This window comes from Macaca thibetana, chromosome 3, assembly GCF_024542745.1.
Source record: "Macaca thibetana thibetana isolate TM-01 chromosome 3, ASM2454274v1, whole genome shotgun sequence".
Lineage (NCBI taxonomy): Eukaryota > Metazoa > Chordata > Mammalia > Primates > Cercopithecidae > Macaca > Macaca thibetana.
This window is the reverse complement of record NC_065580.1, coordinates 53,961,619-53,976,719: the sequence shown is the minus strand read 5'-3', so window position 1 is coordinate 53,976,719 and position 15,101 is coordinate 53,961,619. Positions and strand designations below refer to the sequence as shown.

The window sequence follows — 15,101 nt, the reverse complement described above, 5'->3', positions numbered from 1 at the left end:
TTAGGACTGTTTTTTCTAGTTCTGCGAAGAATGATGGTAGTATTTTGATGAAAATTGCACTGAATTTGTAGACTGCTTTCGGCAGCATGGTCATTTTTACAATATTGATTCTACCCTCCCATGAGCATGGGATGTGTTTCCATTTGTTTGTGTCGTCTATGATTTCTTTCAGCAGTAAAAGCACATATTCTTCTATATTTACAAAGAAATATATGCTCAATGCAGAAAACAAAACCATGACAAAGAGGTAAAGAAGACAAAAACCAAAACTCTACAATCCAGATGTAACTAGCTACTACCAATGTTTTTTAAAATTCAGATTATATTTACATGCAATGAAAGTCAAAGGTTTTATGTGTACGATTCCCTGTTTTTTGACAAATATATATACTCTAATCAATATAGAACATTTTCCCAAAACCTCACTCTGGAAATTCCCTTCCAGTCACATTCTTTGTCAGGTAAATGTATTGCAAAGAGCTTCTCCCAGTCTGAAGCTGATCTTCTCATTTTTAAAAATGTCTTTTAATGAGGAAAAGTTTTTAATTTTGATGAAGTTCAATTAATTTTTTATTTTATAGTTAATATTTCTTATATGCTTGCTAATAAATCCTACCCTACCCCCAAGGTTGTGAAGATATTCTCTTACTTTTTGTTAGAAACTTTACAGTTTTAACTTTATATTTAAATATATGATCCATCTCAACCTGATAAAGGTATCTAAAAAAAACTACACATTCACTGTAATATTAGAAACAAGACAAGGGGGGTCTATTCTTACCACTTCTATTCAACCTCATGCATAAAAGAAGGAGGCAAAAAAGAATAATAATTTATAAAGAATCATAAGGAAGAAGAAAACCCTCTATTTGCACTGAAATGATGAAATGATTGTGTGTAGAGAAAACCCAGAGAAATTTACACATGCACAAACACTAATAAATAAGCAAAAAGCAGTTACAGGCCATGTGGTTGGTGCATAAGAATCAGTTACACTTCTATAACTCATCAAAACACAATTGTCATTTATTATAGCATTTTTAAAAGTCAGAAAAAGATTAAATATGAGCAAGACCTCCACACCAAAAACTGCAAAACATTTCTGAGAACAATAAAGACCTAAATAAATAGACACAATACCATGTTAATGGATTGGAAGATTCAATATTATTAAGGCATATCTAAAATTTATAATGTATAAGCTGACTCTGAATTTATACACAGATGCAAATGATCTAGACAGGTCAAAACAATCCTGGAAGAGAAGCACAAAGCTGGAGGACTGACACTACCCATTCAAGGCATGCTATACAAAGCTACAGTAACCAGACCCTTAGAGCAAGCATTGACCAACAGAGGGATGGAGCAGGTGAAGTCCACAAACAAACCCCCATACCTTCTGTCTACTGATGGACAAAGGCAGGTAAATCAATAGGTCGGGGGAGAAGTCTTCCAAATAAACGGTGCTGCAGCAGCTAGATAAAAGTATATTTCAAAAAACCACCCCAGGTTTACCCCATACTGCTGACATTTTGGCACTCTCTTTTGCTAAACATGTTTTTAGTTTTTATTTTTATTTTTTTGAGACGGAGTCTCACTCTTTCACCCAGGCTGGAGAACAGTGGTGCAATCTCAACTCACTGCAACCTCCGCCCTCCCAGGTTGAAGTTATTCTCCTGCCTCAGCCTCCCGAGTAGCTGGGACTACAGGTGCGTGCCACCATGCCTGGCTAATTTTTTGTATTTTTAGTAGAGACAGGGCTTCACTATGTTGGCCAGGATGGCCTCAATCTCCTGACCTCATGATCCGCCCACCTCCACCTCCCAAAGTGCTGGGATTACAGGTGTTGAGTCACCGTGCCTGGCCTGGTAAAAATGTTTCTTAAAAAGAGGAGAGATCATAACACCAGGATTCTGTTTCTACTCTGCTTTCTTTTGGTTTTCTGTGGGGATTTTTGGTAATATTTTGAACTAATGCTTTAAGGTTACTTCACCACAAATTTCTCACGCTCATCTCTGTCCTCTACATGATGCTCCCAAACTGCTTTTAAACCTAATCTTCTACCATCAATTTTTAGTTTCCCCATTTGTTAGGAAAACACAAGCAGTTAGGGCTTCTCACACCTTGCTCTGCCTCCAGGAATTAGTCTGAGAAGTGCCTCATACTTTCAACATCATCCAAATATTCTTTACTGACAAAGTCCCTTTCAGTTTTTTATAACATCTTTTCTGATTCCTCTATTCAAATATAACCTTCTTCCTTTTAAGTCCTCACATATCTTCCCTTTTCTCACTTATTATTAATGAACCACACTTAGAAAGATGAAAAAAAGCTATCTGAGCAGTCTATTCATTCAGTCAGTATTCAGCAGGCCACAGATTGTTCTATTGGGGAGACAGGGAAGCTAGACAGGTCAAGGCTCTGCCCTTAAGTACCTGATATTCTAGTGGCAAAGTCTACAAGGCCATAATCTAGAAAGTAGGGCTGTTTCTCATTTACCTCTATGTGCCCTGTAGTAAAGTACAACGTTTTGCACATCTTCAAGCCTCAATGAATAAACCATGAATTCACCTGTCATGCTATTTAAAGCTTATATCATAAATATCCTTGTCAATTTAAAGCACCAACAGATCAGGAGTCAGAAACTCCTTGGTCTCCATAAAAGAAATGTAATGAGGCCTTATGTAATAGGTTCAAGAGCATCTATTGCTTTGCTCTTGTAGATAAGACAGGGTTTCTTTTTAAGGAAGCCAAAGTAAGCCAACTAATAAATGAAAAGCATAATGAATTAAGTATATGTGCAGCATTAATGATTTTAAGTGAAAGAACTGTGAATGAAGAAAGGTCATCTTTATATCAAAAGGAACAGATATAAAATACTTAAGTCACATGACACCATTTTAATAGAGAAAAACAGGCATTTCTAAGGCAGAGATTTTCCTTCCATCTGGGCACTACTGACTTTAGGAGCTGAATAATTTTTGTTATGGGTAACTGTCCTGTGCATTCTGGGATGTTTAGCAACATCCCTGACTCTGCCCAATAGATGCCAGTAGCAGCCTCAGTTACGGCAACCAAATGTCTCCAAACATTCAAAAATGGACTCCCAGGGGTCCAAACCGCATCCAGTGAAGAACCTCTGATGTAAGACAGCCAACATTACTTGGCTGTACAAATATTTCTTTTGTTATTCTTTTTACTGTACAAATATCAATTCTAAAACAGCTTTAAGGTTCTCTGCTTTTTTCCCTTAAAAAACAAAACAGGCTAGGCACAGCAGCTCACACCTGTTATCCCTGCACTTTGGGAGGCTGAGGCAGGCAGATCACTTGAGGACAGGAGTTCAAGACCAGCATGGCCAACATGGTGAAACCTCATCTCTACTAAAAATACAAAAATTAGCTGGGCATGGTGGTGCATGCCTGTAATCCAAGCTACTCAGGAGGCTGAGACAGAAGAATTGTATGTACCCAGGAGGTAGAGGTTGCAGTGAGCAGAGATTGCAGCATTGCACTCCAACCTGGGTGACAAGAGTGAAACTACGTCTCCAAAAAAAAAAAAAAAAGGGAGCTGTAAAAAAAATAAAATAAAAAAAGTCATAGACTCGGAGGATGGGGGGCAGGGAGGGAAGGAGAAAGGGAGGACGGATGCCAATGCCAACAAATAGCCACCAACAGTAAATTTTGTGAGTTATTAAAATTCAACCAGACTACAGTTTTCACAGACGGAAAATAGACACACCTGGGTAAAGGCAATTTGTATATAGGAAGGAACTCATCTGACATGTTTCTAGAGTGTATAATTATAATATTTTATGCTGTATTTTGAAGAAAATATTGCCCCTAAGTTTTTACAGGTATGAAATGTATGCCACTCAAATGGGTGTGAGAGATAAGTACTCTGGAGCACTATGGATGATTTTAAGAAAACATGAGGCAGAAACAAAGGCCCTATATTCTGATTATCCAGTCAGCATGCCAGCCTGCTCATGCTGACATGCCTTCCCAGATCCATATGAACATCAACACTCTGCCTATCCCTTACCTGCTGTCCAACACTAGAGAAAATGCCTTTATAAACGAACAATACGTACCGCATTGTGGATGGCTCAAATGCAGTGGAGTTAACAAACTACAGGGCCTTGACCAAAGGGAACCTTTCAGACTAGAGAGGAAGAGATACATGAACACAGAAATAAATGTACAACTCCACACTATAAGTTGGGAATGGGGAGGACAATACTGCGGGTAATAAAGGAAAGGGTCTGATTAGAGGTTGAATAAAGGCATTTCTAAGGAAATAACATGTTTTCATACCAAGTCAGACCACAGCTATTGATGTCTCCAGAAATAATCCAAGAGATGAAAACTGTACAAAGGTGCCAACTTATCTAAGAATGATTTAAGACAGCAAAAAAACTCATGTCTGAGGACAGCGAGTACAGGCAGCCTGATATTGCAAGGCGATGTTCCTACAGTCACCATTTAGTATGTCCTTGTAGCAGGTATATGCTAAGGGTTCTGGAAAAAGAACATAAGGTAGTTCAAAGCAATGATTCCACTTATATTGCAAGTATACTATGAAGGGTGCCTTCATGTGGTTGTATCCTTGGAGTTTTAGAAAAATGATACATGCAGACCTTACAATGGAGCAGACTTTAGTGTTCAATGTGCAGAAAAATCACCTGGCGAATTTGTTAAATATTTGGAGTCCTAAGTCCCACTCCCAGGGATTCCAATTCAGGGATTTACAGTGCAGCCTAGGAATGTTTACCAGGCACCCCCTACTGCCTCTGAAAACCCCACATGAAACACAAATCTTCCCACAAGAGGAGGTTTGGCTGTGACACAGGTTTTTTTGCTAAAACTCATGAAACAAGCATGTATTACACAAGGCCTCCTGACAGTGTTTGTTTACAGGCTGACCCTGTCCCTGATCCTGATAATCCCCAGGGCTTGAAAGCAGAATCTGAATAAATTGCACAGCCTGCTACTACAGCTTGTGCCCAGACAACAGAACAGAGGTGATATGTAAAAAAGATAGGCAGTGCTGACAGCTCTCTCTGCAGAGGTTAAGGAAACACACCCAACATGAGACATGGTCAGGGAGCTAAGGCAGCCAGCACTGATGGGTATAGCATGAAGTACAGATGGGAACACACCAAAAGAAGAACAATAGAACAGACAGAAGAAGAGTGAAACTCATATTTCTTAAGAGCCTCGTATCAGATACCGTGTTATGAACTTCATGTATTTCATTTAAATCCTCATAAAAATCTTACGTATTAACATTAACATAATTATATCATAGATGAAAAACCAAAGGCTAAAGAGAAAGGAATCTGTCCAAGAAGACGGAGCTACAAAGCAACACAGCCAGGTTTTGAAGCAAGGCTCAGGAACCAGTCCATAATGCCGTAATCTTCTTGGAGATCTACGCGGGTAGGAACACAGCTCTGAGGAAATGAAGAGTCCCACTCCAGAGAGAATACCAAGGCAAGCTAAGTACACGAGAGCAATGAACAATGCTTTTGCAAAATCAGAACTTTAAATATGGATGCTTTTATTAAACCAGCTGAGGGTTCATACATTTTAAATATGGGAAACTTGTACAGATGAGGTAAAAAGTTAAGATGTAATCTAGCTGATCATAAACGATGAAAGCTTGCTGCAGCTCTTGCTGAGTAGTGGGATCACAGCTGACTTCTGCCCTCCAAACCCAGTGTCTACATTTCCTGTGATGAGCAAATTTTACTTTTAAAAAGAAATATATGTGATGTCTTTTGTTGGTGAATTTTTTTTTAATTGTATTTTGAGAAGTAGCTGAGGGCAGAGACTCTCCAGGAATGAAGTCAATGAAAACAAGAGGAAGAGCTGAAACATCAAAAGACAAATGATATCTCAGATTACTTAACACACACCACCAGCCTGGGAAAGTTCTCTCTCCCCTTCCCCTCCTGGACCATTCAATCCCAAGTCATGAGGCAGGGCCAATCAACAAAGGATGTCAGAGCACAACTTAGGTGAGGAGGGAAGGGAGAGACATAGTGATGGCCACTGGTGACTCATACCATACAGGGAAATCAATCAACTAAGTCAACGCAATGAGGATGGGGAGAGCCCAGACTCTTCCTATCAGAGAAAGAAACCACAAAGACAGAAAGGGAGAAAACTGGGCTGAATATTCTGGTACTAGATGTATCAGATTAATAAACTCATGGATTTCAATACATATGTAAATATATAAATAAACATAAACATAAAGGAAGCAGGTGCATATGTGTGTGTTCCTAGCTCTGTACTGAGATCTGAAAGTGACAAGCCAAAAGTAATAAGCACACCTAATGCCCAGGTCTAGCTTTCTAAATATTACTGTTTAATTTCTTTTTTTTTTTTTTTTTTTTTTTTTTGAGACAGAGTCTTGCTCTGTTGCCCAGGCTGGAGTGCAGTGGCACGGCCTCAGCTCACTGCAACCTCCGCCTCCCAGGTTCACGTCATTCTCCTGCCTCAGCCTCCCAAGTAGCTGGGACTACAGGGGCCCACCACCACGCCCGGCTAATTTTTTGTATTTTTAGTAGAGATGGGGTTTCACAGTGTTAGCCAGGATGGTCTTGATCTCCCGACCTCGTGATCTGCCCACCTTGGCCTCCCAAAGTGCTGGGATTACAGGCGTGAGCCACCGCGCCCGGCCTATTGTTTAATTTTTAAAAGAGCAGGATTCTCTGTGGAAAGAGTAGACTCCCGGGCTGGGATAGGAAAAATACAAGATGAACCTGGCATATCCTACTGTACTTGAAGGTAAATGATCAAAGGGCCAGGCACAGTGGCTCACACCAGTAATCCCAATACTTTTGGAGGCTGAGGCAGGAGAATCACTTGAGGTCAGGAGTTCAAGACCAGCCTGGTCAACATGGTGAAACTCCATCTCCACTAAAAATACAAAGGTTAACCAGGCGTGGTGGCATGAGCCTGTAGTCTCAGCTACTCAGGAGGCTGAGGCATGAGAATTGCTTGAACCCAGGAGGTGGAGGTTGCAGTGACACCGAGATCACACCGCTGCACTACAGCCTGGGCGACAGAGCAAGACTTCATCTCAAAACAAAACAAAAAAAGAAACGATCAAAGAATGATTGAGGCATTTCAAAGGGACACAGAACCAATCTGAAGGGGCTCCTAAGATCCAAATTTGGGATAATGTAAGCATCAAAACATATAAGGAGAGTAACTGATTATAACTCACTGAATAAAACAGAGATCCATGAATTAATCAGTCCATCTGAGACAGAAATCCAGCCCAGGGTGGGGGCAGGAACAGGGATAAATATTTGAATGGGTTATATATGTAGTCTCAAAGTAACTCTCAACAACATACTTATTACTAGGGGAAAAGAATAGCTGCCAGAGATATCTGGCAGACACAATCTTGATCAAGTGAAGGCAGCAACTCCAATGGAATAAATCAAACCTGTGTACCATCTGACAGGATTTAATGCAAAAAGACAATATCACTATTGTGACATCCCAAATTGAGAAACATACAAAATAACTGGTCTACAATCTTAAAAAATGTCAAGGACATGAAAGCCAGGAAAACATTGAGGAACTGTTCCAAATTAAAAGAAATTACAGAAACAAGAAAACAAAATACGCGATTCTGCCACAGATTCATTACATGTAACGGACAACACTGGGCAACTGGCAGTACCTGATAAGCCCGAGGACTGAACAGTAGTGAAGTATCAGTGCTAAATGCCTGATCTTGATGGCTGTATTTTGATTTACAGGAGAATGTACTTGATTGTAGGTAAAATGTACTAAAGTATTCAGGGATGATAAAACACCATATTAGTAATTTTACCTCAACCAGTCCTGGCAGAGGGTGAGGGGATTTATCTCTTTACCCGAGAACAAAAAAATGATAAGGCCACAGGTCTTATTCCAGACATTCCCAATCAATTCCTTGGACTCCCTGAATATGTATATGTCAGTAATCTTATACAAACTGTTGTGGAATATACCACAAAATTCATAGAAGGGCATCTGTCACATGTAATGCTAACTAAAGATACAAGTTACTTACCAAATTCCGGGGGCTGGCATGGGTATAAGGAGAGAACCTTACTATCTCTAATGACCTTACTGATGCTGACTTTAATACTCTATGAAATTTAGAGCTCAATGAATGTTACCTAGAATCAGCCCTGGCTGTGGAATACTTTATTCTGAGCCCTTTATTTGGGGTTTGGATGTCTGCTGTGCTGGTTCCCAGAGACAGTAAGGGGATGAGAGTATTAGTTACATCTGCTGACCCACGTACTTAAGATCCAGATGAGTGAGACAGTTTTCATTCCTGCTTGGTAGAGCCTATTTGCTGAGGGGAATAGCTCTTAAGGAATGGTTCTAGCCAGACCTTATCTCTACCAAAAAAAAACAAAAAACAAAAAAACTTTTAATTAACCAGGAGTGGTGACACATGCCTGCAGTTCCAACTTCTCAGGAGGCTGAGGTGGGAGGACTGCTCAAGCCCAGGACTCAGGAGGCCGAGATGGGAGGATTGCTCAGGCCCAGGAGGTTGAGGCTGCAGTGAGCTGTGATCATGCACTGCACTCCGGCCTGGGCAACAGAACAAGACTCTGTCTCAAAAAAAAGAAAAAACAAGAAAAGAAAAAAGAAGGCTTCCTGCAGACAAACCTAATGCTGGGCCTCAGCAGCAAAATCGAAGACAGTATAAGAAATGCAGAATAAAGGGAGGATGGAAAACACCTTCTTGTTACCTTTCAAATTGGCTCTATCTTTTACTAGACTGCATAGACCTTTGGGATCATAACCACTATTCAGACAAATGCTAAGTAAGATCCACTCTCTCTTTTCTAAGGAAAACACTGATTCTATGTGTAAGTATGTGCACCTATGAAAGAATCAGGTTAGAGTAGATTAGTTCCAATACTTTTGTAGCACAGTAACTTTCTCTTCCTCTTAGCAGGTAACTAAATGTACACTGTTCCTGAACCAACACACAAATGACCTACACCCACTAGATAAATGAATTATTAAGATATATAGACCCCAAAATTCATTAGTGCTTTATCTCCTGAACATATGTGCATTTTCTGCCATGTATTCTAATGCTATATAGAATCTGATTTACAGTTTTAAAAATCTGCAGCAAATAAATTCATCTCACCAACTGCTCAGGAGCTCCAAATTCCTGAAAACTAATGTCCAAATCAGTAAGTTAAATGACAAAGAAGCAGCTGAATAAATAGTCATTTCTCTTTCTCCTAGATTCTCAGAGTTGGGTCTACACAAAGCATGGTGTCTAGACCATATTGTTGTTAATATTCATCACACAACATGCTTGCCCTTCAGGAGTTTAACTCTTGGTCTTTACAAAGCATCAGTACAAGAACACTCCACTTGAATAGTTTCTATGTCTTCCGTGAAATCATAGCTGATAACATAACCCACTACATCATACAATGGCAGAACCCCACAGAATGTCTTTTTCGTTAAGTACAATGCCAGGAAAGAATCTTTCTCTGTAAACAAATGTGCATGCTTGCTTCCCACAGACAATGAATGCTACGTAATTCAATGCTATACAGAGAAAGGGAGAGTTTTCTTTTAGTCTTAGCAGTCAGAAAACAGAAAGTCAAATACAATACACAAGAGTTATAATCAGTTCCCCTCAAAAGCCTGGTGCACTTTTTCCTCTCTCTGTTATTATTATTATTATTTTTTTTTTACTTTATTTTTTTGAGACAGGATCTGGTTCTGCCGCCCAGGCTGGACTGTAGCAGCACAACCTCAGCTCACTGAAACCTCTGCCTCCTAGGCTCAAGCGTTCCTCCCACCTCAGGCTCCCAAGTGCCTGGGACTACAGGCCTTTACCACCATGCCCAGCTAATTTTTTGCACTTTTTGTAGAGACAATGTCTCACCACGTTGCCCAGGCTGGTCTTCAACTCCTGAACTCAAGCGATCTGCCCCCACCGACTTGACCTCCCAAAGTGCTGGGATCACAGGCTTGAGGCATCGCCCTGGCCCAGTGCTCTTTTTAGATGGTTTATTATGTCCTCTAACTGTCCTGCTGTATACTATCTTTAATTCTAACAGATTTAAGTCCTTTTGAAAGTACCTAGAATATCTATGTGTAAATATATGTATTTTCTATCTCTTACAATTCTCTCTCATATCACTTAAATTTTCTGATATCAGTTTCTATACAATGGCCTAAGAATTTAAAATGATAATGACACAGGAGGCTAATTTAATGAAGACCAAGTAATTTGCATCACTACCTTGTTCCCTCGTCCATTCCCCCAACAAATTACCACATAGCCCAATGGGGAAGGCAAGCCCCACACCACCATGCTCGGCACGTCACCTTTGCAGTAGTCCGCAGGGTCCTCTTGTTCCTCATCATCTGATCCCAGGATCTCCTCCTCTGGCTCCGGGGGTGTGGGGTCTGGCAAAGGCGGCGGTGGTGGCGGTGGAGGTGGAGGAGGAGGAACTAAAGGAGCTTTCTGTTGAGGCTCCGGCCTGAAAGAGCAAAGAGAAAATTGCTATTTATTTACTTAGAAGTACATCTTGCAATATGGATGCATTTGAGCATTTCTTAATATGGGGGAAAAATAAAACTTGTCACATACTAAGAATAAATGCCATTTAATGTCACTTCACCCATTTTAGTTGAATTCAAGTAGGTTTCAACATACAGGCCAGGCCAAAAAATAAAATCTGCCCTTATAAGCTAAGGAATTTTTTTTTTAAAGTATCTTTTCATTTAGAGCTTCAAGAACTACGAATGTTGTGAAATTTCAGTGCTCCACTTAAGTCCTACCAATCTTGGGAAATTTAAGTGAAATGAAAGCATATTCCATGGTATACAGCCTTATTGGTTAGAAAACATCACAAAGATTATAAAAAGACAGGTGCAAGCAGCACTCAACTTTTGAAAGCTTATTTCCTGTTATTTGAAAATCAGAATTCTTTTCCCATAGAAATAGGAGAAATGAGGTTAGGTTTCAGTAACTCATAAAAGCTGATTAATATACACTGTAGCTAAAATATACAAGATTGCCAGAAAGATTCTTGTACTTCTATAAGGCCTGTTAGAAGTTCTGAATGTATTCTGAAAGCGAGTGTGTGTGTGTGTGTGTGTGTGTGTGTGTCTGATTGATTGAGGGGGGGGGGGGGGGGGGTGTGTGTGTGTGTGTGTGTGTGTGTGTGTGTGTGTGTCTGATTGAGCGGGGTGTGTGTGTGTGTGTGTGTGTGTGTGTGTGTGTGTGTGTGTGTGTGTCTGATTGATTGAATGACTGAGATTATTCCCTTTCAGGGCTCTATGAGGAGTATGGTTCATAATGGGATTCACTTACTATTTCTAACCATGCCCCAATGGGAGGAAATAGGACCCTACAGTCTCAACCTGGATGCCAGAAGCACTTCTCTCCCTTAAGCTATCCTACTAATAAAACGCCACTGAATGCGTGAGCTGAATATGACGGCTGCTGTGGAAAGGTTGCTTCAAGGGTCAGTTGCCCAACATGTGAGTGCCATTCCTTGGGGCATTTCTGCCACTGCAGCCCTCAGGTCTACTGCATCTGGAAGAATGAGCTTGACAAAAATATTGTGGTCTGGTTCTGGTCAAGCAAAATTCTTTAGCACCAGTTCCTCATACCATGCAAGTGCTGTCACCCAGCATGCGCCCTATTTTAAGGGTATAGCCGTTGTCAATGGAGAGTTCAAAGACCTAAGCCCTGGTTGTTGAGAGCAGGTGGAATCTCGGTGTTATTGCTAGATTTCCTTTTGGAACACTGTTGCTCTCTGCCCAGTGGAAGGCTGATTCTGGATCCTTTCTCTCCTCACTGTAGCACAGCCTGGGGCATACAGTCAAAGCTCACTCTTCAGCCCTGGAATGTTGAGAAGGTCAGGGTCACAGCAATACAAGTTCATCTGCAGCTGCCACTAACAGACAGGCCAAAGGAGCTGCCTCAACCACTGCCTCTTTTTTTTGAGACGGAGTCTTGCTCTGTCACCCCGGCTGGAATACAGTGGTGCAATCTCGGCTCACTGCAAGCTCTGCCTCCTGGGTTCACGCCATTCTCCTGCCTCAGCGTCCCAACTAGCTGGGACTACAGACACCTGCCACCATGCCCAGCTAATTTTTTGTATTTTTAGTAGAGACGAGGTTTCACCATGTTAGCCAGGATGGTCTCGATCTCCTGATCTCATGATCTGCCGGCCTTGGCCTCCCAAAGTGCTGGGATTACAGGCGTGAGCCACCACGCCTGGCCGCCAACGACTGCCTCTTCTAAACTGGGCCTCTAAATCCTTGCCCAATCTGAGAGCCCCCAACACAACCACTAATGTACACGGCTTGCCAACAAAAAAACCCACATGGCCACAACTGAAGGAAGGAGTAGGAATAGAAGACAGCAGAAATACCCGACATTATGAGGAAGGGGTGGGGATCACACACAATAAGTCAACTTAAAGGTGAATAATCAAAGGTATGACTATCTTTAGCAGGACAACTAAAGAATATTTATAAGCTGAAAATGTATTGACTGCTGCTTTCTGAAATTTATAAAGACTCAACAGTTACAGTTCCGTGGGTAACAGACATCAGGATTGTGGCGGTGATAACACTCCGAGTTAACCATTCTCTTCCAAGAGTCCTGAAAGAGAATAATACTCATTCATTCTCTCTCTCTCCCTCTCTCTCTCACACACACACCACTTCCAGAATACATTCAAAACTTCCAACAGGCCTCACAGAAGTACAAGAATCTTTCTGGAAGCCACGTAAATGCTCATTTCTTTTTAACATATGTGCCCTCGCTGAAAGTAGAATGGTCCCAGGCAAAAGAGATTTCTAAAGGAGGAGAGGCAGGCAAGGAACTTCAGTAGTCTGCCACTTCCCCAGCGGGAGGAAAAGGTTTGAGATGACGTCCAAAAGAAGCACAGCCCACTCCTTCAGGGGTGTGGGCAGAATCAATTTGTCTGACACATTTCCTCAATCAGAAATACTTTGAAAGCTAGCTGTTTCTTCCTAACTCAGAAACTTTATATAAAAAATGAGTGCATTCTCTGAATTAACACACACACACACACAGAGAGAGAGAGAGAGAGAGAGAGAGAGAGAGTTTGCTGTAGAAACTACTTGAAGACAAGACAAGAAATGATGGCTCTTGTTCTGCCACTGCACGGCACTACTGTGCTTGGCACAATGGATTCTTGGACTGGATAATTCACTGCTGTGGGGCTGTTGTGCGCACTGTGGGATGCTTTTCACCATCGCTGGCCTCCAGCCACTATATGTCAGTAGAACACAGCCCTCCACCCCCACCCCACCACCCAGCTGTGGCCATCAAAAATGTGTCTAGACAATGACACATGTGTGTGTGTGTTGGGGGAGGAGGGGAGACATGCCCATTGAGAACCACTGCACTAGTAGCATTTTCTATACATGGCTTTACCTCAATGGAGTAGACTGCAGTATGGAGAAGAGATTCTAATTTTCACGGACCATTTTCTCTCAATTGAGAGGTTCCAGCACCTTCATTATAATGTCTCTCTCACTTATTCTTTACCAACTTGCTGAGATGCCCACATGGCTCAGACCCTCAAAAGTCTCAGACCCTGCAGTCTAAGTGTGTAGGCACTTCTCATTCCTCCAGTGAGGGCCACACTGAATAGGCAGACACAAAGCTTCTCAAAAGCCAGCTCTACCAAATGAAAAGTGGCAACCTTAAGTATAGAGGAGGTTTAGTAATGCTGATTAATAGTTCAACTGGCTGTCATATCAAAACATCTAGAACTGTGCTGCCCAATACAGTAGCCACCAGCCACATTGGGATATCGCGCACATGAAGTAGTTCAAACTGAGATGTACTAGAAGTATAAAATACATATTAGATTCCCAAGACTCAGTAACCAAAAAAGTAAAAATATTTTATTAATAATTTTCTACTTGCTAAATATTAAAATGTTTTATACGTGAATATTTCTAGTGGATGGTACAACTCTAGACCTTTCAGATCCAACCTGTACTGAGGGGCATTTCAGCCTCACATTGAGTGACGATTATCTGTTCTACGACTTCTAATGACCTACTTCGTACTAATTATCACCAATTCTCAAATCACTCAGTTCATCATAGAAAGCCTCGGTTCAATGGAACCGCCAATTCTTTTTCATCCCTCCATCCTTGTTACTGTCTACCACATAGGAAAACCCAGGTAAACTTCTCCTAGGGCAGAAACAGAGAAGTGAAAGCCAAGCCATATTGTCTTAGGGCTGGATTCTTTTATTTTCATTTTGAGACAGGGTCTTGCTCTGTTGCCCAGGGTGGAGTGCAGTAGTGCATTCACGGCTCACTGCAACCTTGAACTCCTGGGCTCAAACGATCCTCCCGCCTCAGCCTGGTGGGTAGCTTGGACTACAGGTGTGTGCCACTGTGCCTGGCCAAGGCTGGCTTCTTTAAAGTGGTTTCTGATGGCTTCTAGAGTACTGCAAAGCCTGGTTAAATTGCAACACTGTAAAAGACCAAGACACGACGGGTTATCTCACCAAATACATACTCATTAAATCTATCAACAGATTTAAAAAAAAGCAACTTTCATCAATCCTAATGAAAGCCATCAGGAAGCTATTTCACATAGAAATTATTAGAAGTATATAAGCAGCAATGGCAGAGGAAATGATCATAAATATTTTCAACAAGAATACCAAAATAACTGAATGATAAAAGAATAGTCTTTTCAACAGTGGTACTGCAACAAATAGACACTCATATGCAAAATAAATAAAATTAGACCTCTCTCACACACACAGACTTCATATGAAAGAGCTAAAACTATAAAAACTCTCAGGAAAAAACATAGGAGTAAATCTTCACAACCTTAGGTTAGGCAATGCTTCTTAAATATGACACTAAAAGCATAAGCAATCCAAGAAAAATCAAATTAGACTTCAAAATTTTAAACTTTTGTACTTCAAAGGGCACCATCAAGAAAATTTAAAGGTCACAGAATGGAGGGAAGTACTTGCAAATCCTAAGTGATAAGTGACTTGTGTCTAGAATATATAAAGAACTTTT

The 15,101-nt window shown here is 41.0% G+C and overlaps 1 protein-coding gene across 15 annotated transcripts in view; it reads right to left on the bottom strand.

Moving 5' to 3' along the window:
• The window catches only part of SRPK2 (SRSF protein kinase 2), a 301,034-nt gene that overhangs the window by 85,045 nt on the left and 200,888 nt on the right, over window positions 1-15,101 (bottom strand). For 14 of the 15 annotated variants that reach the window (XM_050782692.1, XM_050782696.1, XM_050782695.1 and 11 more), the window contains one exon: window positions 10,386-10,540. The exons of the other annotated variant lie outside the window; for it this stretch is intronic. In XM_050782692.1, coding sequence (XP_050638649.1) covers window positions 10,386-10,540 — 155 coding nt within the window. The remainder of the gene's footprint in view (window positions 1-10,385; window positions 10,541-15,101) is intronic. 15 annotated transcript variants of the gene reach the window in all.